General features: G+C 37.0%; 2 protein-coding genes across 2 annotated transcripts; both read left to right on the top strand.

Annotated features, from left to right (window-relative positions):
* The first annotated feature begins 17,374 nt into the window (after positions 1-17,374).
* LOC142538967 (putative protein S-acyltransferase 16) lies at positions 17,375-20,160 on the top strand. The gene is made up of 7 exons (XM_075644262.1): positions 17,375-17,647; positions 18,832-18,924; positions 19,011-19,112; positions 19,293-19,364; positions 19,449-19,547; positions 19,644-19,736; positions 19,838-20,160. The coding sequence occupies exons 1-7, from the start codon at positions 17,375-17,377 to the stop codon at positions 19,949-19,951; spliced, it is 846 nt and encodes a 281-aa protein (XP_075500377.1). The 3' UTR covers positions 19,952-20,160.
* Positions 20,161-21,383: 1,223 nt separating this feature from the next.
* LOC142540212 (uncharacterized) lies at positions 21,384-23,241 on the top strand. Its single transcript, XM_075646191.1, has 3 exons — positions 21,384-21,570; positions 22,303-22,886; positions 22,956-23,241. The coding sequence occupies exons 1-3, from the start codon at positions 21,545-21,547 to the stop codon at positions 23,036-23,038; spliced, it is 693 nt and encodes a 230-aa protein (XP_075502306.1). The 5' UTR covers positions 21,384-21,544; the 3' UTR covers positions 23,039-23,241.
* Positions 23,242-25,601: the final 2,360 nt, after the last annotated feature.

The raw sequence follows: 25,601 nt of genomic DNA, 5'->3' as shown, positions 1-25,601 counted from the left end.
TCTCTCACATTTTAAAATATTATTTTTAATTTTTTAATAATTTTCAATTAATATTATTTAAAATTTTATGTTAAGTTTTAAAAATTGTTTGTAATTAATATTTAAAATGACAATTTTTTTATCAAAATATTTCAAGTAGGTAATATGAGCAGATAATCCAGATAAGATCAAGTTGCGATATTCCAAAAGCATGCATGTGCCTGCAAGATTCTGGGGAGAGGCAGTTAGACATGCAGTCTATTTGTTGAATCGTCTCCCAACTAAGGCACTGGGAGAGCGCACCCCATTTGAAGCCTGGATGGGAAGAAAGCCACACCTCGCACACTTGAGAGTATTCGGCTGTGTGGCATATGCGAAAAACACATTCCTCAGCTCAAGAAACTTGACGACAGAAGCTCACCCATGGTATATTTGGGTGTAGAAGAAGGTTGCAAAGCTCATCGCTTATTTAACCCAAGCCATAGCAAGCTACAAGTAAGTAGAAATGTCATTTTTCAAGAAAATCTCAAATGGTCATGGAATGCAGATACTAGTAATGAGGGGGCCATCGTCAGAGTTCATCATGTTGGATGCATTCTATTATGATGAATCGATTGATGATGCAGACACTGAAGATGTCACATCACCAGGGGCAGAAATGTTATGTTCACCTATACTCCAGTCAAATGCTCATGAGGCTACACCACCCCTGGTGACATTCACCCCTGAGTCCCATGGCAGACCTATCCGTTTTAGGTCAATTGATGAGATTTACGCCAATACTGAGGAAGTGGTTGCTATCAATGAAGAAGAGAATGAGGTAATGATGGTGGTGTCTGAAGAACCAACCTGTTTCCAATAAGCTGTAATCGAAACCTGCTGGTACGAATCAATGAAGGAGGAGTTGAAATGCATTGAAAAAAACAACACGTGGACCCTAACTGAGCTCCCATCAGGCCACAAACCCATCGGCCTAAAGTGGGTATTCAAACTAAAGAAAGATTCAGATGGGCATGTCGTTAAGCACAAAGCAAGGTTGGTGGCTAAAGGTTACGTACAAAAGCAAGGCATCGATTTCGAAGAAGTGTTTGCACCTGTAGCTAGACTTGACTCTATTCGAGTCATTCTTGCACTTGCTGCAAATCAAAGTTGGGAGGTACACCATCTAGATGTGAAGTCTGCGTTTCTTAATGGTGAGTTAGAAGAAGAAGTATATGTCACCCAACCAGAAGGGTTTGAAGTACAAAACCAGAAGCATAAGGTGTATAGGCTGTCAAAGGCCCTCTATGGATTACGCCAAGCTCCACGAGCTTGGAATATTCGATTGGATAGGAGTCTGAAAGAGCTAGGCTTCAGGAAATGTACTCAAGAACAGGCAGTGTACATAAGAAGTAAAGGAGAAGCAAGAGTGATTGTTGGAGTGTATGTTGATCACCTAATTGTGACAGGAAGAAGCGTCGAAGAAATCAACAAGTTCAAGCAGCAAATGTTGACAGAATTTGAAATGAGTGACTTGAGTCTTCTCTCCTATTACTTAGGTTTTGAGGTGGAACAACAAAAGGGTCGAATATTACTCAAACAATCAGCCTATGCTAAGAAAATCTTGTCTCAGTTCAAGATGGCAGATTGCAATGCCTCAAAATATCCAATGGAGCCCAAGACGCAGCTGCACAAAGACTTGGAAGGGACTCCAGTTGATGCCACAGAGTTTAGACGTATCATTGGTTGTCTCAGATACTTATTACACACACGACCAGACATCTCATACGCAGTAGGAATGGCCAGCAGATACATGGACATGCCTACAATAATGCATCACAAGGTGGTTAAGCAAATTCTCGGGTACTTGAGAGGCACAATCCATTTTGGACTTGCTTATGTGAAGGGACCCCAGGAATTTAGTATATTCGGCTATTCGGACAGTGACTTAGCTGGTGATCGCGACGGGAGAAAAAGCACAAGTGGAATGGCTTTCTACTTTAATGAAAACTTAGTGTCCTGGAACTCACAGAAGCAGAAGACGGTGGCACTTTCATATTGTGAAGCTGAGTTCATGGCAGCAACAGATGCGGCCTGCCAAGCTCTGTGGTTAAGGAGTTTTGCTGGTGAGTTAACCGATATAGAGCCAAAGCCAGTAACCTTATTTGTTGATAACAAATCTGCCATAGCTCTTATGAAGAACCCAGTATTTCATGGTCGTAGTAAGCACATCGATACAAGGTTTCATTTTATCAGAGAATGTGTTGAGAAGGGACAGATTGTGGTAGAGTTTGTCAACACTGGAGAACAACGGGCTGATTCATTGACAAAAGCACTGTCAGGAGTGAAGTTAGCTTACATGCGGCAGCTAATCGGAGTATGTGATTTGAAGCCAAGTCTGGATTAGGGGGAGTAATGTGAGCATATAATCCAGATAAGATCAAGCTGCGATATTCCAAATCCCGATCGAGTGAAAGGCGGAAACAACCCATCAAATTTTCTCTTTTTTTTGTTATCTTTCTGTTTCAAAGGTGCGAGATACTCGCAACCGATTTCTTAACTTTGTGTTTCTGTTAAGTTTTACTTTAGTATATATGCTCTGTAATTAGGTAGATTATTTTCAACACAAAAAGGAACTTTCTTTGAGTTATTCAAGTTCACCAGTGAATTCCTTTTTCTTCTTCTTTGGACGTTCGCTCTCTGGTTTTAAAGCTAACAGGTAAGAGGCCTATATATATAAAAAAAAAGAATTGTTTTGATCGTGGACAAATGAATGAATTTTTTTATTTTTAATGTGACAATTATTGGACAGAGTGAAGACCTAAATGGGTTCCTGCTACGTGGATGTCCACAATCAAACTAACTGTATCTGTGAGACTATTTCACAAGAGTAAGTATTTTGTAAAACGATTTTACGAATTTTTATCTGAGACGGGTCAACTTTACCGATATTCACAATAAAAAATAACATTTTTAGCATAAAAAGTAATATTTTTTATGGATGATCCAAATAAAATATCCATCTCACAAAATACGACTCGTGAGAGCGTCTCACATAGATTATCCAACTGGAATATAATGCATGAATGTACACGTAGATAAGGTTGGGAGGAGAGCTGTGGCCACAATTTTCCAAATGGCAATTTCACACACACTATCATCCCATTTCCTCTCCGCCGGTGCACCGGCAATTAATCCCCATACCCACCGCGAAATTTCACTCTTCAAGTCTCGGAGACAGTGTAACCCATGTTCACGCAAACGGGTCTGTTTCCAGATTCAAGCCGCCAAGCTGCCCCCCGGCGTAGGCTTAATTCTTTAATTCCATGCTTGTTTTTTTAGAATTTATTATAATCATACAAATTACGTGGTGATATATATTTCAGGTGGAACTGCCGAAGGAAGAGCCGAAGTACGATGCCCCGTTTCTGGGTTTCACAAGGACAGCTGAAACTTGGAACTCGAGAGCTGGGATGATCGGCATCGTTATGGTTTTTGTAGTTGAATTGGTCAGTTTTCGAATATTTGTTCGTGTTTTATTATTTAAATAAAGTTACGAAACTATTTTTGACATGGGTTTTAGTTAGTTCTGCGAAAAAAAGTAGTTTAATTATTAGTATTAGGAGTTTGAATGCATACTTAACTTTAAATAATTTTTAGCATTTATTGCCTAGAGTCCATTAGTATATATACACGCAATGTTTCGTAATTTTCAATTTACATTTTGAAAACCTTTAGAAATAAATAACTATTGTCGATATATTGATAATTAGTTCAAGTTTTTCATAAAAAATATTTTCTACTGTAATGAGGAAACCCTATGGTTTTGTGTATCTCAGAATAGTCTAACATTGCATTTGGAGAAGATTCTTAATTGAGTCGGTTTTTGGAGTTGAGTTAGATTTAAATCTCTACATTGACATGATATCAGAGCTCATATCCATCGTTATATATTGAACTATCCTATGAGCTATCCTGATAACATCTTATAAACAGTTTGTTCATTTCTGGGCGTGAAAGAGTGTGTTAAATATGTCACGTTGGTTGAATTAAGTAACTGAGAGTTATATATATGAACTTGGATAATTCTCATCTGTTGAACTAATTTTTGAGGTTGACTTACGTCAAAGTATCAATATTAACAGATACGGAGACCTGAGGTTAAGTATATTTGAAGCAACAACTTGAAATGAGCAAAAGCTCAAAGTAACTAGTGCCCAAAATCCTATACATGTTAAAATAGGGTATCTTCAGTTAAAATTCTTGATTTGATGTATATATATTTTCTGTTGTACAGATTTTCAACAAAGGACTGCTTCAGATAATTGGTGTGGATGTGGGGAAAGGCCTCGATATCCCTCTTTGAGAAATTTATGAAGCTGCTACGGTTCATAATGGCCCCGAATTGGACGATGTAATTAATATTTCGAAATGTCGAATATATATGACAATATTTTTCATTTAATTTCCTCGTTTCCATTTATTTTATTTTCGATTTTTAATCGAGTTGGTGATGTTTTACTCTGGCAAGTAGTGTTAGTTTTCTGATTAAAATTCGAGTCACTCGATGTTCTTGAAATCAGCCTCGAGAAATTTAAATATTTTACTAGGAAAATGATTTTTTTTGTCAATCAATTTGTCTAATTTTAAGATTTGATGTATTAAGTTTTTAAAGTTGAGTTTTGGTAATACGGAATTTTAATTTCATTTATTTTGGTCTAAGTGATGTGTCATCTAGTAAATCGTCAATTTTTGGTATTACATCAGTATTTTTTCGACGTGAGCAAATAAACTAAAATGATAGGAAAAAAATTAGTATTCCAAGTTATGAAAAGGGAAGAAGATGAGTTGTGGGAAATATTAAATCTTCCGTATATTTCCTTGAATGAATACAAGAGTCTTTTATATGTACAATTGATGTTAATAAAAGAATTAAGAAAATAGAAGATAAAACTAATCTGTTACAACAGAAGAGTATTCTCCTAACTTCCAGAAGCATCCAAGTGAGATCCTCTACAACCATGTGCAACATGGGTCACTTGACTTCGCCCCGCAAGCTCAGCTGGGGATTTAAACCAAGGCAGAGCTTGAGTCTTAATCGATGAAAGGCAGCGGAGGATAACGGTTTAGTTAAAATATCGGCTGCTTGATCAATCGAGGGAACATGTTGGACACATAGAGTTTTAGAGAGAACCTTTTCTCTTACAAAATAAAGATCCAGCTCAATATGTTTAGATTTGGAGTGTAACACTGGATTTGCACTCAAAGAGATGGTGCTGAAGTTGTCACACCATAAGACAGGAGATTGGAATGGTGGAATACGTAACTCAGTGAGCAAAGACTGAAGCCAGACCAATTCTAAAGTGGAATTTGCTAAGCTATGATATTCAGCCTCTGTACTTGATCGAGAGAAAACAGGTTGTTTTTTAGAACACCAAACAATCGGAGAGCCCCCTAAAAACCAACAAAAACCCGAGGTAGAACGACGATCATCCGGATCATTGGCCCAATCCGCATCACAATACCCATGAAGAGATAGGGGTGCAGAGGCAGTAAGTTGAAGATCAAAATTCATCGTGCCATTTAAGTAGCGAAGGATTCGTTTGACTGCCTTCCAGTGTGGATGAAGAGGAACTTGCATGAATTGGCACACCTTGTTCACACTATAGGCGATATCAGGCCGTGTGATGGTCAGATACTGTAGAGCACCTACAGTACTCCTATAGAGTGTTACATTGTCAAATGGATCCCCTTCTTGTGAAGATAGTTTTAGACCGGAGACCATGGGTGTAGGAAGAGGCTTTGCATTATCCATCTTGGTGCGAGCAAGTAAATCATAAATATACTTAGTTTGAGACAAACAAAATGTATCCTTTGTTGGTCGGGAGACCTCAACACCCAAAAAATAGGAAAGATCACCCAAATGCTTTAGAGAGAATTGCGCATGCAGCTGTAAAATGAGGTCCTTGATTTTAGATGTATTATTACCTGTTCTAATAATATCATCAACGTAGACAAGAACATAAATCAGGCAAGATGATGTAGCCTTGATAAACAGAGATGCATCGGCCTTGGATTGGACAAAACTTTTGGACAGAAGAGCAGTTTTAAGTTTATCAAACCAAGCACGTAGAGCTTGTTTAAGACCGTAGATGGCTTTATGAAGACGACACACAAGTGGCAACCCGGATTGAAGCCTTTCGAAACCAGGAGGTTGCTGCATAAAAATGGTTTCTTGAAGAGACCCATTAAGAAAAGCATTGTTGACATCGAGTTGTTGTAAAGACCATCCTTTAGATATAGAATAGTAAGAACAACCCGAATTGTTGTTGGCTTAATGACAGGGCTAAATGTTTCAGTGTAGTCAAGTCCAGCGGTCTGAGAGTAGCCTTTAGCTACAAGACGGGCTTTATGGCGAGCCACAGAACCATCAGCGTGAGTTTTTATTTTAAAAACCCACTTGCAGCCAATAATTGAGGCATCGACAGGAGCAGGAATCAAAGTCCATGTCTAATTTTGGATCAAGGCATCATACTCAGACTGCATAGCCCGACGCCACTCAGAATGTGAAAGAGCTTCATTCAGAGAGGTAGGCTCATGAACATGAAGAAGCTGTGAAGCATAAACTTTGGGCTTATATATACCATCTTTAGATCGAGTAAGCATGGGATGGACATTCACAGGAGTTGGTTCAGGTTGCCGAGAAGCAACAGAGTCAGAGGATGTAGGAGCAGGAGTAGGAGGTGACTCCGAGGCTACAATATCATGATGTATAGGCTCAGCGGAAGATTGAGAGAGGGATGGTAAACATGGTTGGGAGATAGAAGGAATGAATAAAGGAGGAGAAGAGGGATTGGTATTGGTAGTGGGAAAAGATTTATTTTGTGCAAAAGGAAACAAAAATTCATCAAATTTGACATGTCGGGAGATGTATATACGACCATCATCACTTAAACACTTATATCCCTTATGATGAATACTATATCCCAAAAACGTGCATGATTGAGATCTAAATTCTAGTTTATGAGAGTTGTATGGCCGAAGATATGGGAAACATTGACACCCAAAAATTCGAAGAAGAGAATAGTCTGGAGCAGTGTTTGTTAGTCTTGTAAGAGGGACTGCCCCATGCGTGGCAGTGGTAGAAAGACGATTAATAAGGTAAACGGCAGTTGCGAAGGCATCATCCCAAAATTTTATAGGCATGTGAGCATGGGCAAGAAGAGAAAGACCCATGTCAACAATGTGCCGATGTTTTCGTTCAACGACTCCATTTTGTTCGGAGGTGTGAGGACAAGTACGACGATGAACAATGCCACATTGTTGAAAGAAGGAAACAAGATGTCTAAACTCCCCTCCCCAGCTAGTTTGTAGTGCTTTGATTTTTGTGTCAAATTGAAGTTCAACTTGAGTTTTGAATTGATGAAAAATTTGGAATACTTCAGACTTTGCTTTGAGGAAAAAGATCCATGTAAATCTACTATATGCATCAACAAAGCTGAGATAGTATCGATAGCCATTGGTAGACATAGTGTGGGCCGGTCCCCATACATCAGAGTAAATCAATTGTAATGGTTTGGTGTAACTTGTATGAGAGGAATGAAATAATAGCCGATGATTTTTACCAAGTTCACATGAGGAACAGAAACTAAAATTGTCATTTCTTGAAAGAGGAACATTACAATAATGTAAGATGTTCTTGACAGTAGCTAAGTTAGGGTGTCCTAGTCTATTGTGCCAGTGGTTAAGAGTGGACGATGCCACTTTGGGAAGAGCCTGGAGCACTAGATTGGAGGAGGAGTGTGTTGAAAGAGGTTGGGCTGTTAAGCAAACAGTTGTCGGAGATGAGGGGGGAACTGATTTTCCCATCGAGAATCGATAGAGTCCCTCATGCAACATGCCTTTGAGGATGATTTGCCTGGTTGATCGATCCTTCACAGTACAAAAGGTTGGGTGAAATTCAAAAAAGACATCATTGTCTGTAGCAAATTTACTAACACTAAGTAAATTTTTGGTAATGTGTGGGACATGAAGAAGTCGATTTAAACGAAGAAAACGGAATGATGAAGTAGATAAGAATTGAGAGTTTCCAATATGAGTGATAGGCAAACCTGGTCCATCGCCCATGTGAACTTTACCTCCTCCATTATAAGCATCTCCAAGAGATAAATTAGAGAGATCATTTGTGACATGATGCGAGGCACCGGAGTCTGGGAACCACCATTCATCAGGAACTATCTCTGATTGTGTCATTGTCCCAGCAGTAGTAGCTCTTTGATCGGACATATTACGAGCATGAGAGAAATTGATAGAGCCAGATCCTTGCTTCCGCTGTGATGGAACAAAGTCTTTGTCGAACCGGTAGTAGCATTTTTCAGCTACATGACTAGTGTAGCCACATATTTGACAGGTAGGACGGTTGTTGGTATTTCCAGACCAGCCCTTCCTTCCACTACGATAAGGTCGACCATAACCACGACCTCTTCGATTAGTTTGTCCTTGTGGATTGTTGTGATCCTTTGATTGAGTTACAGTAGTGTAATTTACTGTGGGTGCCGTACCTACCACATTGACTGTGTAAGACTCGATGCGGCCTTCATGTGAGAGTAGCAGAGCTCCCACTTCGGAGGATGATAGTGTATCAATCCTAGAGGTCACATGTACGACAACAGAGTCGTATTCCATCCCTACTCCACCAAGAATGTAGAGAATATGATCATCTTCAGATATTGAATGACCACATGCTGCCAAAGTATCCACAACGCCCTTCATTTTGCCAAGGTAATCCTTCATGCTTAGATTACCTTCTTTAGAGTCTGCAATTGAAGCTTATATTGCATTATACGGGCTTTGGATCTGGTGGCAAATAATGTGGAAATTCTTTTCCAGATCTGAGCTGATGTATGGCAGCCAATCATTTGACCTTGGATTCCTTCAGTCATGGATGCCAATAGAAAATAAAATAGAAGTTGATCCTGTCGATTACAGGAAATATATAATGGATTCAATCCTTCCACAAATTCTTCACTGAGAATCATTTTGGGTGGGACGGATGACGATTCATCAATAAAAAGCTCTAGACCCAGACCTCGGATACCAGCTAGAACTTGAAGATTCCAGAGCAGATAATTCTCGTCATTGAGCTTGACGTAATTGATCTGATTAGCTGGGTTTTGTTGGGAAAAACCCATAAACCGCAGAATCCATCATGATAAATCATCAAGAATTTGACTGAAAACTTAAGCGGAAGCGTACCTGAAGCCATAATCATGAATTCTTTAGAACGTGTCTTGATTTTCCAGATCTACGCGCTCTTTCCTTGAGAGAATCATTTAGTTTCTCTTCGGAACTATTTTCTTAATGGGGGGAGAATAGTGAAAGTGATAACTCGAGATCTGGGGACCATGACCCATATTTATAGATAATGTTTATTAATATCTTCTGATATTTCTGTTTTAGCCCATCATAAAAACAGAAATTACACTTGTCTCTACACATTAAAGGCCCACAGCCCATTAGATACATTAAAGCCCAATAGCCCGAAACATTAATTGATCACTTTATTTTGGGTTTAACTTAATAGACAACCCACAACACATAATTATTCACATATAAGCCCATATAAATAAATTGATCCAACAATCTCCCACTTGGGCTATATGTGCAACTTTATAATTATGTTTGTGAAAATAACCTTATGAGCTCAACATTGTTGTCATTCCGAAATTTATCTATAACCAATCCGGTTCATCAATCACATCAACATAGGATCAAAGCAGTCTTCGCTACACTCAAGGTAACTAGACCCATCAATGGTCACATATGCCAACACAACTGAATGACTGGATCATGAAGTGGATGTGTAGCATGAAAATTTCATGCAATGTGACCGTAACATGCCTATTTCCAACTGGTCCTCCCTTTAACCTTATTGAGATCAAACTTTAAATCATAATCAGAGTGTGACTTAATTTGAAATTTATTTTTGCAGAAAATAAATTTACATAACTGTAACTGAAAATGTCTACAACTGAAAAGCATTTAGAACAACAAACTCCCACTAAAAATGAATTTCCTCAATTGACATAACACTCATACTAGCAGTGTGCTCATGAAACTGTTTGGGTGGTAGTCCCTTAGTAAGCGGATCCGCAACCATGGAGTTTGTACCGATATGCTCAATAGACAACTTTCCACTCTGAATTCTTTCTTTAACAACCAGAAACTTGATGTCAATGTGTTTTGACTTCGTCGAGCTCCTGTTGTTATTGGAATTCATAACTGCTGATTTATTGTCACAATGTAATCTTAGTAGCCTTTCAATGCCATCAACAATGCGCAGTCCCGTGAAAAAATTTTGCAGCCATATTCCATGATTGGATGCCTCATAACACGCTACAAACTCAGCTGCCATGGTGGAAGAGGCTATAAGTGACTGTTTAACACTCTTCCAGGAAATGGCACCTCCAGCAAGGAGATAGATGTAGCCCGACGTAAATTTCATACTATCTTGGCATCCAGCAAAATCGGAGTCAGTATACCCAATGATCTCAAGCTGATCCAACCTCCGATATATGAGCATGTAATCTTTTGTTCTCTGTAGGTACCGTAAAACCCTTTTGACTGCTTTCCAATGTTCCACTCCTGGATTACTTAAATATCGTCCCAACATTCCTGTCACGTACGCAATATCTGGATGTGTACAAACCTGAGCATACATCAGACTCCCCACTGCAGATGCATAGGGAACCTTCTGCATTTCTTTGTCCTCAAAATCATTCTTGGGGCATTGTTTGAGACTAAATTTGTCTCCCTTAGCCACAGGGGTATCTGTTGGTTTACAATCTTGCATCCCGTATCGCTTGAGAACTTTCTCGATATAGCCTTTCTGAGATAATCCAAGAATACCCCGAGAAAGATCCCGATGTATCTGAATACCCAGTACAAAAGATGCATCACCAAGATCCTTCATCTCAAAATTCTTAGCTAGAAATCTCTTGGTTTCATGCAACAACTCTATATCGTTGCTAGCGAGCAGAATGTCATCAACATATAAAACCAGAAAAATATGCTTACTCCCACTGAACTTATGGTACACACAATCATCGACCAAATTCATCTCAAAACCAAACGAGATGATCACTTGATGAAATTTGAAATACCATTGTCGAGATGCTTGCTTGAGCCCATAGATGGATTTCTTTAATTTGCAAACCATATTATTTGTGTCTTTGGACACAAAATTTTCTGGCTGCACCATATAAATCGTTTCATCAATGTCACCATTTAGAAACGCAGTCTTTACATCCATCTGATGAAGCTCAAGATCGAAATGCGCCACCAAAGCCATTATAATCCTTAAAGAGTCTTTCGAAGAAATCGGAGAGAAAGTCTCTTTATAATCAATGCCTTCTTTCTGTGTAAAGCCTTTAGCGACAAGACGAGCCTTATATCTTTCCACATTGCCTTTCGAATCCCTCTTGGTTTTAAATATCCATTTGCAACCAATGGGATTCGTACCTTTAGGCAATGGGACAAGATCCCATACGTCATTGTCCTTCATGGACTTTATCTCCTCATTCATGGCATCATTCCACTTTTGAGAGTTAGAACTTTCCATGGCTTGACGGAAGTTAATAGGATCATCATCCATCAATCCAATGCCTGCCTCATGTTCTTGAAGAAATACAATGTAATCATCTGGCACTGCATTTCTCCGCTCTCTAGTGGATCTCCTTAATGGCATAGGTTCTGGACTTGCTTGAGTTTGTTCATCTGGAATGAGAGGATCTCTAATATTGTCTTCTTGTATTGTGTCTTGGTCAAAGTGAGGAATATGATCCTGATCAATGTCCAAGACACCTGTGGGAATATTTACATATTCCTCTTCAAAGACAATATCCCTTACTTTATCTCCCCCCGCAAACTCAACATCCTCAAAGAACCTGGCATTTCCTGACTCGAAAATCGACTTACTCGTGGGATCATAAAACTTGTACCTCCTGGATCTTTCAGAGTATCCAATAAAATAACAACTAACCGTCCTTGAGTCCAGTTTCTTTTCATTAGGCTTGTAAGGCCTTGCCTCAGCTGGACATCCCCAAACGTGCAGATGCTTAAGACTGGGCTTTTTACCCGTCCAAAGTTCATAAAGGATTTTGGTCGCTGCCTTAGTTGGAACCCTGTTAAGGATATATGCTGCGGTCTTTAGTGCTTCTCCCCAGAGTGATTCTGGTAAGGTAGAATGACTGATCATACTCCTCACCATGTCCTTAAGCGTTCTGTTTCGCCTTTCAGCAACACCATTCATAGTGGGCGAACCCGGCATAGTGTATTGTGGGACGATACCGCATTCCTCCAGGAATCTAGCAAAAGGTCATGGACGTTGTTCACCCGAACCGTCATATCTACCATAATATTCACCACCACGGTCAGATCTAACGCTTTTAATCATTAAGCCAAGTTGATTTTCAACTTCAGCTTTATAGTTTTTGAACACATCCAATGACTGGCCTTTTCATGAATGAGATAAATGAAGCCATATCTTGAAAAATCGTCTGTGAACGTTATAAAATACTGTTGACCATTCCAAGAAGCCGAATGGAATGATCCACAAATATCAGTATGTATAAGTTCTAAGACGCCTGAACACCTGTTGGCTTCAAATCTCCTTTTGTTGGTTTGTTTTCCCTTTATACAATTAACACAATTATTAAAATCTGTGTAATCTAAAAGTTCGAGAATTTTGTCTGTCATGAGTCTCCTTATTCTCTTTTCAGATATATGACCCAATCTTTTGTGCCATAACGCAGCTGAATTCTCACTGGTTAATTTTCTTTTAGTGCCTCTACTTGTTTGCAGGGATTTATTAAATGAAACAATAACATCCAAAGAATAGAGATTATCGTATCCTGATAAAGAACCAGAACCAACCAATTTTGAATCGAGAAACAAACTGAATATTCCATTTCCAAAAGAACAAGATTAACCAAATTTGTCCAATGCAGAAATGGAAATCAAATTCCGTCTAAAATACGGCACAACAAATGTTTCATAAAGATCCAAATATATTCCAGTCTTTAACAATAATCTAAATTTTCCCATTGCCTCAACTTCAACTTTGTTGCCGTCACCAACATAGATGAATCTTTCAGCATCACTTGGTTTTCGGCAATCCAGGCAACCCTGCATAGACACACTGATGTGAGTTGTTGCACCAGAATCTATCGACCACGTGTGTCTAGGCACTGAAGTTAAATTAACCTCAGAACAAACCATATTCAGAAGCATACTTTTCTTAGCACGCCAAGCGTGATAATTACTGCACTGCTTCTTCATATGCACATCACTGCCACAGAAAAACAACCAGAACTTTGAGAATCACTAGGATTCTTCTGTTGTTTCTTCGGAGGCTGTGTATCCGCAGCTTCCTTATCCTTTCGTTTCTTTCCTTTATCCTTCGAGGTAGAGGCATAATGAGCACTTTTTGTCTTGTCTTGCTTCAAGCTTTCCTCTTCCTGGACACAGTGCGAGATGAGCTCATTCAGAGACCAAGTCTCTTTTTGACAGTTATAGCTCACCTTGAACTGGTTAAACTGAGGAGGAAGAGATATCAAAACCAGATGCACCAGCAAGTCCTCAGAGAGGTCAAGCTTCAGTGCTTTCAACCTTGAAGCAAGATGAGACATTTCCATAATGTATTCCCTGATGTTGCCCTTACCCATGTACCTCATTGAAACGAGGCTTGCCAAAAGTGTACCAATTTCAGACTTTTCACTTTTAGCAAACCTCTTTTCGAGGTCTTGAAGGAAAGCTTTAACCGTAGCAATGTCGCTAGACATTGTGCCCCTGAATGTTTCTGGAATGGCCCTCTTCATGATCATCATACACATGCGATTCGATCTCTCCCACCTTTCAAACTCCCTCTTTTCATCAGAGGTACTCTTATCCGTAATGGCAGGAGGAGAGTCAATCCTTATCGCAAGGTCCAAATCCATGACTCCGAGAACTATCAATAAATTCTCTTGCCACGATTTAAAATTCGAGCCATTTAACATAGGAATAGAATTTATGTTGGAATGAATATTTGCAGGAGTCAAATCTGAACAGAGAACAAAAACCAAATACACATGCTCAACCAAATATCCATATAAAATAATCAATAAATTCAAATAATGTAAATCCCCATAAACAGAATATCGAGCACTCCATTAATGTTTCATCTTTGGACAAAATATTAACTTGTAAGTGATATCCTGGCGCAGCAGTCAAACACTGATAGTAACTATCATGTCAAATAACAACCTTCCTTTGGGCCGATTTATTATTCACATGAAAAACCGAACAACTATCACATGTTTACCACCACAATTGCATATGTGATTATATTAAATATTAACCTTCCTTTGGGCCAATCAATATTCATATAAATCACATATACCCAAAATCCTTTTGTATTTCAAAATAAAATTAATTTCCATAAAAGAGGTCACTTTGGCGACACTTTATTTCAATTAATCAATTTTAAAAATACATATAACCTTATCATTATTTGAATTAATGAATATTTAACCTTAACCGAATAAACCTGAAATGAAAAAAAAAATATTTTTTTTTAAAATTTTTTCGGAAATTCCGTACGGGTCGGGTCGACTCGGTTCCGAACGACCCGACCCGGTTCCGTACGACCCGACCCAAATCCGTACGGGTCGACCCGGTTCCGTACAACCCGACCCAAATCCGTACGGGTCGGGTCGACCCGAGTCCGTACGACCCGACTCGAATCCGTACCTCTTTTTTTTAAAAAAAAAAATCCGAATTTTCGATTTTCTTTTAAAATATTTTGTTGAACAAAACTGGAAGAAAAATCGAAATCTTATACCAAATTTTTTTTTAATTTACAACCAAATCTTTTTACCCAAACTGAAAGTTTAAAAGATTTGGTTTTCAACCAAAATATTTTTCAGATCTGAAACCATATCAAAAAAATTTTCAGATCTAAACCAAAATAATTTTCAGATCTGGAGCCATATCAAAATATTTTCAGATCTGAAAACATATCAATATATTTTCCAGATCTGGAGTCATATCAAAAAGTTTTAAACAAAATTTTCTTTTCCAGATCTGGATCCAAATAATATGCAAAACTTTAAACAAATCTCAATGATTCAAACATGAATGACTCTGATACCACTTGTTGGGGAAAACCCATAAACTGCAGAATCCATCATGATAAATCATCAAGAATTTGACTGAAAACTTAAGCGGAAGCGTACCTGAAGCCATAATCCTGAATTCTTTAGAACTTGTCTTGATCTTCCAGATCTACGCGCTCTTTCCTTGAGAGAATCCTTTAGTTTCTCTTCAGAACTATTTTCTTAATGGGGGAGAGAATAGTGAAAGTGATAACGCGAGATCTGGGGACCATGACCCATATTTATAGATAATGTTTATCAATATCTTCTGATATTTCTGTTTTAGCCCATCATAAAAACAGAAATTACACTTATGTCTCTACACATTAAAGGCCCACAACCCATTAGATATATTAAATCCCAATAGCCTGAAACATTAATTGATCACTTTATTTTGGTCTTAACTTAATAGACAACCCACAACACATAATTATTCACATATAAGCCCATATAAATAAATTGATCCAACAGGTTTATCATCGTAAAGTTAGCTGATAAATTGGCAAATGTGGTGGTGCTAGACCCAGGAGTCGAAGTAGCTTCCGCCATTGATATGGCTCTGATACCAAGTTATGAAAAGGGAAGAAGATGAGTTGTGGGAAATATTAAATCTTCCGTATATTTTCTTGAATGAATACAAGAGTCTTTTATATGTACAATTGATGTTAATAAAAGAATTAAGAAAATAGAAGATAAACTTAATCTGTTATAACGGAAGAGTATTCTCCTAGCTTTCAGAAGCATCCAAGTGAGATCCTCTACAACCATGTGCAGCATGGGTCACTTGACTTTCCAAAACTAATTTTCAAAAACTAAGAGAACGAAATATAAAAGTAAATAAATTAATGAATAAAAAACCATTTACCCTATTTTATTACTTTGCTAAGACAACAGCGGCTATAATAAATAATAAGGTATATATACAAGTTTAATATATTTTAAATCTTCTTCGAATTATTCAAATGAGGTACATAGATCAACATGCAAGCTCCAATGGAAAACGAAAAAGTTTATGCTTCAAATTAGTAATCTTGATTCATATAAATGAAAGTTTTTCAATTAATCAAACAATACGAATAAAGCAATTGCCGATATAATGATGATCATTGTGCCGATATAACAAGATTGTGAGATCATGTTTCAGACGATGCATGAGTTGTTGGAGTAAGTGAACGTTTGATAAATGATCAAGAATTTAATATGGTGAGTCAAGGGTTCGATATATATATATTTTCAAATAACAATGCGTTTTAATTATATATATAATATATTAGTTAGATACAACACTAGGTAGGTGGTCTAGAAAATCCAAAACTCATTCAATACTCTTGCTATATACATACGTATGGTAAGGAAAAAGCCAGACCTAACTTGTAACCATCGAGATCCAACATTTTAAAGTTTTTTAAAAAAATTTATTTACGGTGTGACAATATTATATTTCCCAAAATAATTCAGTCTTAATAATAATATTTTTTTGGATATATTAAACTTTTTATTCGAAGGAAAAGTATTTATTATTAAAAACGTGGAATTGATGTGGGCATCTTGTGTATTATATTTTTCATTAAAAGATGGCATCGTTTGAATCAGTCAGAAAAATAAATCTAAAAATTAATATTATTTTGAAGATGAAAAATGTTCATCGAGAAGTAATTTAAGTTATATGTAGCTGTGGAATTAGTGATGAACCTAGATAAAAACCAATAAAAGCGGTTTATATATAATTCAAGACAAAAATTCATCTGAACGGTTTCACGGGTCGTATTTTGTTAGACATATCTCTTATTTTAGTCATCCATGAAAAAATATTACTTTTTATGCTAAGAATATTATTTTTATTGTGAATATCGATATGGTTGACCCATCTCACAGATAAAAATTCGTGAGACCGTCTCACAAGAGACCTAATCATGATTCAATTGACAAATATCAGTAAAAACTAAATTAAATTTGAATTAGGGATTTTTCTCTAATTTATCTTTAATTTAAATTTGAATATATGAAAAGCAAGAAAAGCTGGTAGAAAAAAGACAATAAATTAAATAAGGTGAGAAAATTAGAAGACCTTTGATATGTAAAGACAACCTGAAATGCATCACCATTGAACTAACTGAACACGCCGTCCAGCAGCACCTTACTTCCTATTTACTACTACACTCCTCTACCCAAAATCATTGCTGAAACTTCACTACCCACCGCTAAAGCTCCGCCGTTTCGAAATGGCTCGTGGGTTCACATTCGCGTTTCACGTAGGTTTGGTCATGGCTGTATTCACTTGCGTCTACTTCATGACGATGCTGGTGTTCATCGACAGGTGGTTCGGGCTGGATTCATCTCTCGGCATGTTGAATGCTGTCGTTTATACGTACTTGGCTGTTGTGTTCGCCAATTCTTACCGGCTCGCCATGTTCACTGACCCGGGTCGGGTCCCCGCATCGTTCGTGCCGCATTCTGAGAATTCTCAGAGATCTGTTAAAGAGATAAAGCGAAAGGTTTTCTTCAATTATTTTGTGATATTCGTCGCATATATTTTTCAAATTCGTACTTGCATGTATATATCATGTTTTTATAATGGATTTTTTTGCTTCGTTGATTTTGAAGATGACTTTTCTGTGACGTTTATCTATTTTTTACTGTACTTTAAAAGTTTTTATAAATGTCTCAAGCTTGTGATGTAATTTTCTTGGTTTCCCTTTTCGAAAATGTTGTTTTCTTCATTTAAATTAGAAATTTGAGTAAAGTATTTTGAGAGTGAGTTTGTTTGTTTTTTTTTCTAAACCTTTGTTGGAATTGTATTCAGTAGATCGGCTCATTTAAAAGTATAAATAGTTGGATCGAAGGTTTTAAGATCTAAATTTGAGGAAATAATATTTTTCTGTCGATTTTCTCACTTAATATTCTACACACGGTTGATTGGTTCTACTGCAGAATATTAGATTAAATCTGATGGTCTATGCTGGTAGCATTCGATTCTGCTCCACATAAATCACTTCTGTGATAAAGTGAATCTTGTATTTCGTTCCTCTCGGAAACATGCAGGCGGAACCAGTTAATACATAAAACATAATCAATTGGGAAAAAATAGTACTCATGCATATATGCATGCATGATCTTCGGAATTCAGATCAATCAAATTACTTCATTAAAGATCTATTATTTGGTGTCGTCGTTTGGATTTGTCGCGTTAATATTGCCTTTTATGCTGTCGGAAGCGTGCGATTGTCGTATTCGCTCTTGAATGGTTCTGTCGATGTCGATGCTACCTATGGGGCCAGTGCCCCACAAGATCTGGGCCGTGATTTTAAAAAATTTGATGGACCCCGCATATGAATTGGTGGACCCCGCATATATGTGGTTAAATTTGGGCATTTGATCTTCTCATGGGGCAGTACCCCATGAGGTAGGGTGAAATATTCCCTCTTGGATTAATTTTGTCGCGATCTAGGTCGTCATCATAAGTCACCGGCATCATGTTTAGATTCGGCGATCTTGTGTTTCCGTACAATAAATTTGTTCTTCGATATTATTTTATGTACGTTATTGACATATTGTTCGCCTATAGATCTATCCGGAAATCATGTAATAGCATTTGCAATGTGATCACCTATATAGTAAAGTTGAGTTTGATGGATATTAAACTTGTCGGTTCTGAAAATTGTATGATTTTTCTTTTCAGGGTGGAGATGTGAGATTCTGTCAAAAGTGCTCTCATTATAAGCCTCCCCGGACCCATCATTGCCGGATATGCAACAGATGCGTTTTACGTATGGTACGCCTGGTTCACATTCTCATTTCTCTTGATTACTCAAATCTCTAATTAGATAATGTGTTTAAAGCGCTGCCTCTTGATGCTAGGATCACCACTGCGTTTGGATAAACAATTGTGTGGGGCATGCAAATCATAAGTACCTATTCGTGCTCGTTATGTATGCGGAGGTTGCATGTCTATACTCCCTGGTACATTTTCTTCCTTCCATCTGCTGGATATTGTCTGTGGAACGTCGCTCGTGATTGCTTTAATTTGTATGATTGAGTGCCTTCTACTGTCAACATATTCGTATATTGATATTATAGACGGGAACTTAACCACTTAACTTGTCGGCATATCATAATAGGAAAGACCTTGTTTTGTTTCAGGTCTTGTTCTTCGGCTGTTTAACTGCAAATCATGGAGAAGATGCTGATAAACTGTTTTTCAGGATCATATACGTAACATTTCGTGCTCGAATCCTTTTCTTGTAGTTTAAATTTTTTGTGTTCTTCGGTTTGCTTAATTAATGATATACCGTGCAGTTCATTTCGGGGTTATCGTTGATCTCTTTATGTTTGGCTCTGGCTGTTCTTGTTTGGTGGAACATCTATCTTGTAACCCTCAACAAGACTCAAATTGAGGTTTTGTTATCCATCTATCTCTTCTTATTATAACCATTGGTTAAATTTATTGCCTCGTGACTAATCTCGATCGATCTATTAATCTTCTTTTGGCAGTATTTTGAAGGCGTGAGATCAATGTGCATGAAAAAAGGAGGCCCCGTCTATTCAAATCCTTACGATATTGGTGCACGAAAGAATATGAGATCGGTAAGCATGCCATGAATATAATCGAACAAAGTCATGTTCGGACAAGAGAAAATATACCGAATCATTAAAATTTTGAACTCATTTACCTTCGACTGGTGCAGATTCTGGGACCAACTGTTCTTGACTGGATACGCCCAACGACCAAACATATCGGCACTGGCCTCCGTTTTCCAACAAGGTATGACGACTTCCTCCAACCGCACACTCCAAAATAGGCCCGGTACTCTTCCGCAGTCGACGCGTCTGGCGTAACGACTAATAATAATAAGCTGTTGTGAGTATGCATGCATGCTACTCTCATATATATATATATATATATATATATATAATCAGTGTATGTTCTTGTTCAACTTGTGTTTGGTAATTACTGTGAAACTTAAATGCTGTATGTTTTCGTGGAGTTCTGAGGTGACTATAATAAATAAATAAATATATATTAAATAAAGCTTGGACTTGTTGTATTGTTCTTGGTCCGACATATTGCTCCTTTTACTTCTTTTATTGCTCCGAAAAAAAAATTCTTTTAAATTAATCTATAAAAGAGAAAAAAAGCTTCGTATAAAATATTTGTAGTGCAAATGAATTACATCCTTTAAATTTAGAATTTTCGTAGTAGAACAATATTTTTCGATACATAAGTTTTGAAATATACGCATCGATCGGTACCCTTTTTCATTTTCAAAATTTTGCTCCAAATGCAGTTTTTGAAAAGTTATCCACCTTCATGAAGAAGAAGCTGATACATTCGAATAATTAATTAGGTTTGGAATTTCACATTAGAAACTCACATATCAATCAAATAAATCATTTAATTAAAATTATAATATTATCATTTGTATTTTATCTATATTAATTGATTATTTAAAAAACAAAATCATAATTTATTATTGATATTTCATATTTAATAAATCAAACTAAACATACTATTATTTATTAATATTATTCCATATCCTACCCAATATTAATATTAATTACAACATTACTAGACACAGTCTAAATACACATCATGTACAAAGAGGATGATATCAAATTTTATTTTATTTCTCTAAATATCTCTATCTGAATACTTTTATTTTTACAAATATAATATATAACAAAATAAAACTTGACCATATGGTTTCATGATCAATCATGTACCAATTATTAATAGCGCGCGCGCGCGCACACATATATATATATGAGTAGTTATTTTGTGAGACGATCTCACGGATCTTTATCTGTGAGACGGGTCAACCCTACCAATATTCACAATAAAAAGTAGATACTCTTAATAAAAAAAATAATATTTTTTCATGGATGACCCAAATAAGAGATATGTGTAATAAAATACGACCCGTGAGACCGTCTCACACAAGTTTATGCCTATATATATACATAAATATCAATCTGATTCCTTTTCCAATATTTTTTGGAATCCAACGAACTTATCACATAAAATTTATCCAATATTATTTACATATTATTACATTAACATATAAATTTATTCGAAAAAAATGATTTACTAATTATTATCTTGGTCCACAAATTTATTACAAACCAAAAATACTAGCACGTGCGGTGGCACGTGTACACATACTCACGAAGGGATAAGGTCAACAGACGGACCATGCTCTATCAATTTCATATTGCAAATTGCAATAAAGACCCACACCTCCACTCTGCTACTTCGAGATTCAAAGGTTTATTATATTCCTTCAATTATCAAATTATATACAGTTTCAAGCCCCAGCTCTCTCTCTTACTCTCTATATAGCACTGCGACAAGGGTCAAAGTAAACGAAATTTTTACACTCCAACTTGAGGAGAATATGAGCAGCCCAGATGAAATAAATAGGTTTGATGTCTGGATTCTTTTCAGATTTCGTGTATTTCTCTCTGTTTCTTGATTTTATGGTTAACTAATATGTGCTTTGGTTTATGGGTTTTTCCCTTTCTTTTTGTATATTTCTTTCTTGACTTAAATTTGTGTGTGTGTGTGTGTGTGTGTGTGGTCGGATGTATGGTGAGCTGCGATTAATTTGATTAGGAATCGGTTAGCGGTCGGATGTGGTGAACTGCGATTAATTTGATTAGGAATCGGTTAGCGGTCGGATGTGGTGAACTGCGATTAATTTGATTAGGAATCGGTTGGCTGATGATTGTGAAATGTTAGTGATTTAATTTCTTGGATATGGAACAGATCTTTTCTTCTGTTATCTTTTCTATTTTCTATGATAGATTTTGTGATAATCCTGCAGTGTCATTGATGTGTGATCCGAAGAGGGGGGAATTGATTTTCCTATAGATCATATGTATTATTGTGTTATTGATTCGTAAACTCATGGTTCCACATAAATTTTTCGAGCTTCTTTGCTTTAATTTAGCTCTCTATACTAAAATATCAGCTTCGCAGCTGATATAATTCTTGGTTTTCATGTGTTCTTGAATAAGTTTATCAACCATCCGACCTATTTAATCACACCCTTATATTCATCCAAGAAAATTTCTTACCTCGTCCATATTTGCAACGAGTCTCAAGTCTTGCCTTTTTAGCTAATGAGACCTACCCCATGTTGTTGTCAAATAGTGTAATGAATACCTGCACTGCTTATAAGAAAAGAAAATTTCAAGCCGAACTTCTTGAAATGCCTCTGCTTAAACAACCACGTGGGGATCAAATCCTCAAGTATGATGCTTCACATGATTCCGGAAAAGAGAGAGAGAAGTTTGAAATTAACATATGCTCCAGAGGAGGCGAATCAGATGTACAATCTTCAAAAGATAGCAACAGCTTTCAAGGGGATGCGGATTTCATCATGTGCGCGCACCTTGAAGCAAAAACTCAAAATATACTACCAAACAAACACCCATTCAACGAGCCCTCAACTTCATCCGCCAGTTGGGATGGCTCGAATTCTGACGTGTGTCTTGATTCTACAGAGAGCAGATCATTTACCAAATTAAGTTCCAGCTATGCGGAATCATTATCCATAAGTGGATCGAATTATGATGATGATCTTCTAGAATTTGAACGACGTGCAGAATGTAGCTTATCTGAAGATGAAAACGATGACATGAATGCCGAGAAACAACTTTTTAATTTGCTGTATTCAAACGGGATGGCTCCTAGTAACTATGTTCTTTCATCTGGAAGGTGGTCTGTTGATCAAGGTAAATTGATTTTTATTATAAAAGATTTTATATTGCTGGTTCACATGGTATGAAAATATGTTCTTCCAGGCGCAGATAATATCGAAGAAGGAACGAAGAAACTAACGATAGACAAGGAGTTCGAGCACTTCTTTTCAGAGCTTATGCTGTAACCAGTAATGTGTGTGGGAATTGACAGCCTTTGTAAATTATGAAGCCTTCAAAATTCTCTCCTTTTCTTCACTCATCTGTTGTGTACTATATTTTTTCTGATCTGTCATATTGTTTTTCTTGCTTTAATATTCTTACGGGGGCTCGTGATGTTCTGGTTGAACTTGGATGAATGCTTTATAAATTATTTAATTTCCAAAATGCATTTCCATTTTATAATTATTAAAAGAAATTAAAAACAATCGCACGACTTTAGTTCGACTCTATTTTAATTTTGAGTAGGTCTCTTGTGAGAATTTATCTATGAGATGGGTTAATCTTGTCGATATTTACAATAAAAAGTAATACTCTTAGAATAAAAAATAATATTTTTTCATAGATGAGCTAAATAAGATATCTGTCTCACAAAATACGATACGTGAGATTGTGTCACACAAGTTTTTGTCTTTAATTTTGTAAGGTTCCAGTATTAAATTTCAAACTCAAGTTCGATTTAGTTACTCGAATTCGAAAACGTTAGTGTTTGGTTGGATTTTTACAATTTAAGAAGTTCTTCGAAATATCAAAATTAAGCAATTTAAAATTCTGGTTAAACAAAACATTTAACGAGCATAAAATTATTTTTATTATGTCAAGGGAAATAAACTTTTTAAAATTAATGTATGTAAAAACAAAAACCTTTATTTAAAAAAAAAAAAAACCAACAAATGTGAAACTGGGCCATTGGTCGAGTTAGCTTTATTGGGCCTGCCAGCGGAAAACTGACCAAACACACTTTTTATCACTGCTTCCAGAAAATCGATTCCTCTCCTTTCTCCGTTTCCTACTGTGTGTGAAGTTCCCTCGATACCAAACGGTTTATAACGCCGTCGTAAGATTTTTCCAGTTAGGATTTGTTTTCGCACTGCAATCAAAGTTTCATGTTCTGATCAGCCGATTCAATGTTTTCTCGAGTCGGACGCTATATTTATCGATCATCATACAGTCGAGTAAGCTCATAAATTTGATTTTCAATGAAAGTTGAAATGTTTATTGGTGTCTTACTGTTAATTGTATTTTACGTTTTTCTGTTACTCCTTGTTTGAAAATATTTTCCGGGCAGGACGGCGCTACTTCCGGTATTTATGGAGTGTGGTCGGCGATATTAAGTGAATTGATGAACGAAAATGGGCGTAATTTACGCGCGGATAATGGGTTAGGGTTTACGAGGAGATTTTTGGCTTCCGTTGGAGCTGGTAAGCATGTTGAGAACTGTGGGATTTTGAAGGAATCAAAGTCGCTTCTTGCCAGCCTGAGGCTTCGAAGGCTGTTTTGCAGTGGTGCCCCGAAGAATTTAGTAAGAACATTGACTATCGTGTTCGTATGATGATCCAAAATTGTGGAGAACCGATAAACTCTATATGATATATTCACTCGATAAAGTGTTTGAAAAAGAGAATCGAACTCATTATCATTGTCAATCACTCACATCCATCTCTTTGTCCTATTTAACACTAGTGTATGTGGTTCCTTGAACATGCTGCCTTTCCAAAGATGGTTTCTGTTTAGTACAACTATCATCAGACAATTATTTATGATGTTTGTTTATAATTCAAGATGACACGAAGGCAGACAAGGATTTATGATGTCCTTTACGATCTTGCTACTGCCCAAGGTACGACCTAAGTTCCTTCTGCAATATAGGTTTTGCTTGGGAGGATCTCAACAGGAGCCCAAAATGATTTGGAGAAAGTCAGATGACCTATGCCCAAGTTGCTGTTTATGGTTTCAGTGAAAAAGTTGGCCTTCTCTCGTTCCCTCAGAGAGAGGATAGCTTTGAAACGAGCAAACCCTAAAGCAGTAAAACAGCTGCAATAATTGACAATGAAGTTAGAGAATGGATAGGGAAGGCTTACAGCCGCACAATTCAACTGATAGAGAAACCCAAAGAGCGTGTTTCTCAGATAGCTGAACTATTACTGGAGAAAGAGGTATTACATCAAGAAGACTTGGTACAGGTACTAGGTGAGCGTGCATTCACGAGTACCGAGCCAACTAACTATGACAGATTCAAGAAAGGGTTCACAGAAGATAAAGAAACCAGTGAATCTAATGAAGGTATGAAAACCATGCAGGATGATGGATCGGGATCATCTTCTCTTGAACACGGCTTCGCGCCTGCTTAATGAAAGGCAAATAAAACTTGTATATGTAGATATATATATAATACCGTCTCTTTGTTCGTTGCTGACAGGAGCGTGGAGGTGACTATTTCCTGTGAGTAATTCACCGTAGTTTTCAGAAACCTGGCACCTAGAGTTTGTACTTGAATTGAACTTGTTTTGCGTAAAATTCATAAATTTTTTAATCTAAAGAGCAAGTGCTATAGCCATCAATGGATCCACCCGCTAATATTTCAAGCTTAATCTTGAGGTCGACCTTGATGAATCCAGCTAAACAAAATTAGGTAGTATTTGTAAAGATTTATTTAAGTGTTTTTTAGTTTCTATTACAATTTCCAAATACTGCATTGGTTATAAACTCAGAAATCCTTAAATTTTTATAAGAGTAGGTATCTTGTGAGAC

This window comes from Primulina tabacum, chromosome 3, assembly GCF_025594145.1.
Source record: "Primulina tabacum isolate GXHZ01 chromosome 3, ASM2559414v2, whole genome shotgun sequence".
Classification (NCBI taxonomy): domain Eukaryota; kingdom Viridiplantae; phylum Streptophyta; class Magnoliopsida; order Lamiales; family Gesneriaceae; genus Primulina; species Primulina tabacum.
This window is presented reverse-complemented; position numbering and strand designations above follow the sequence as displayed.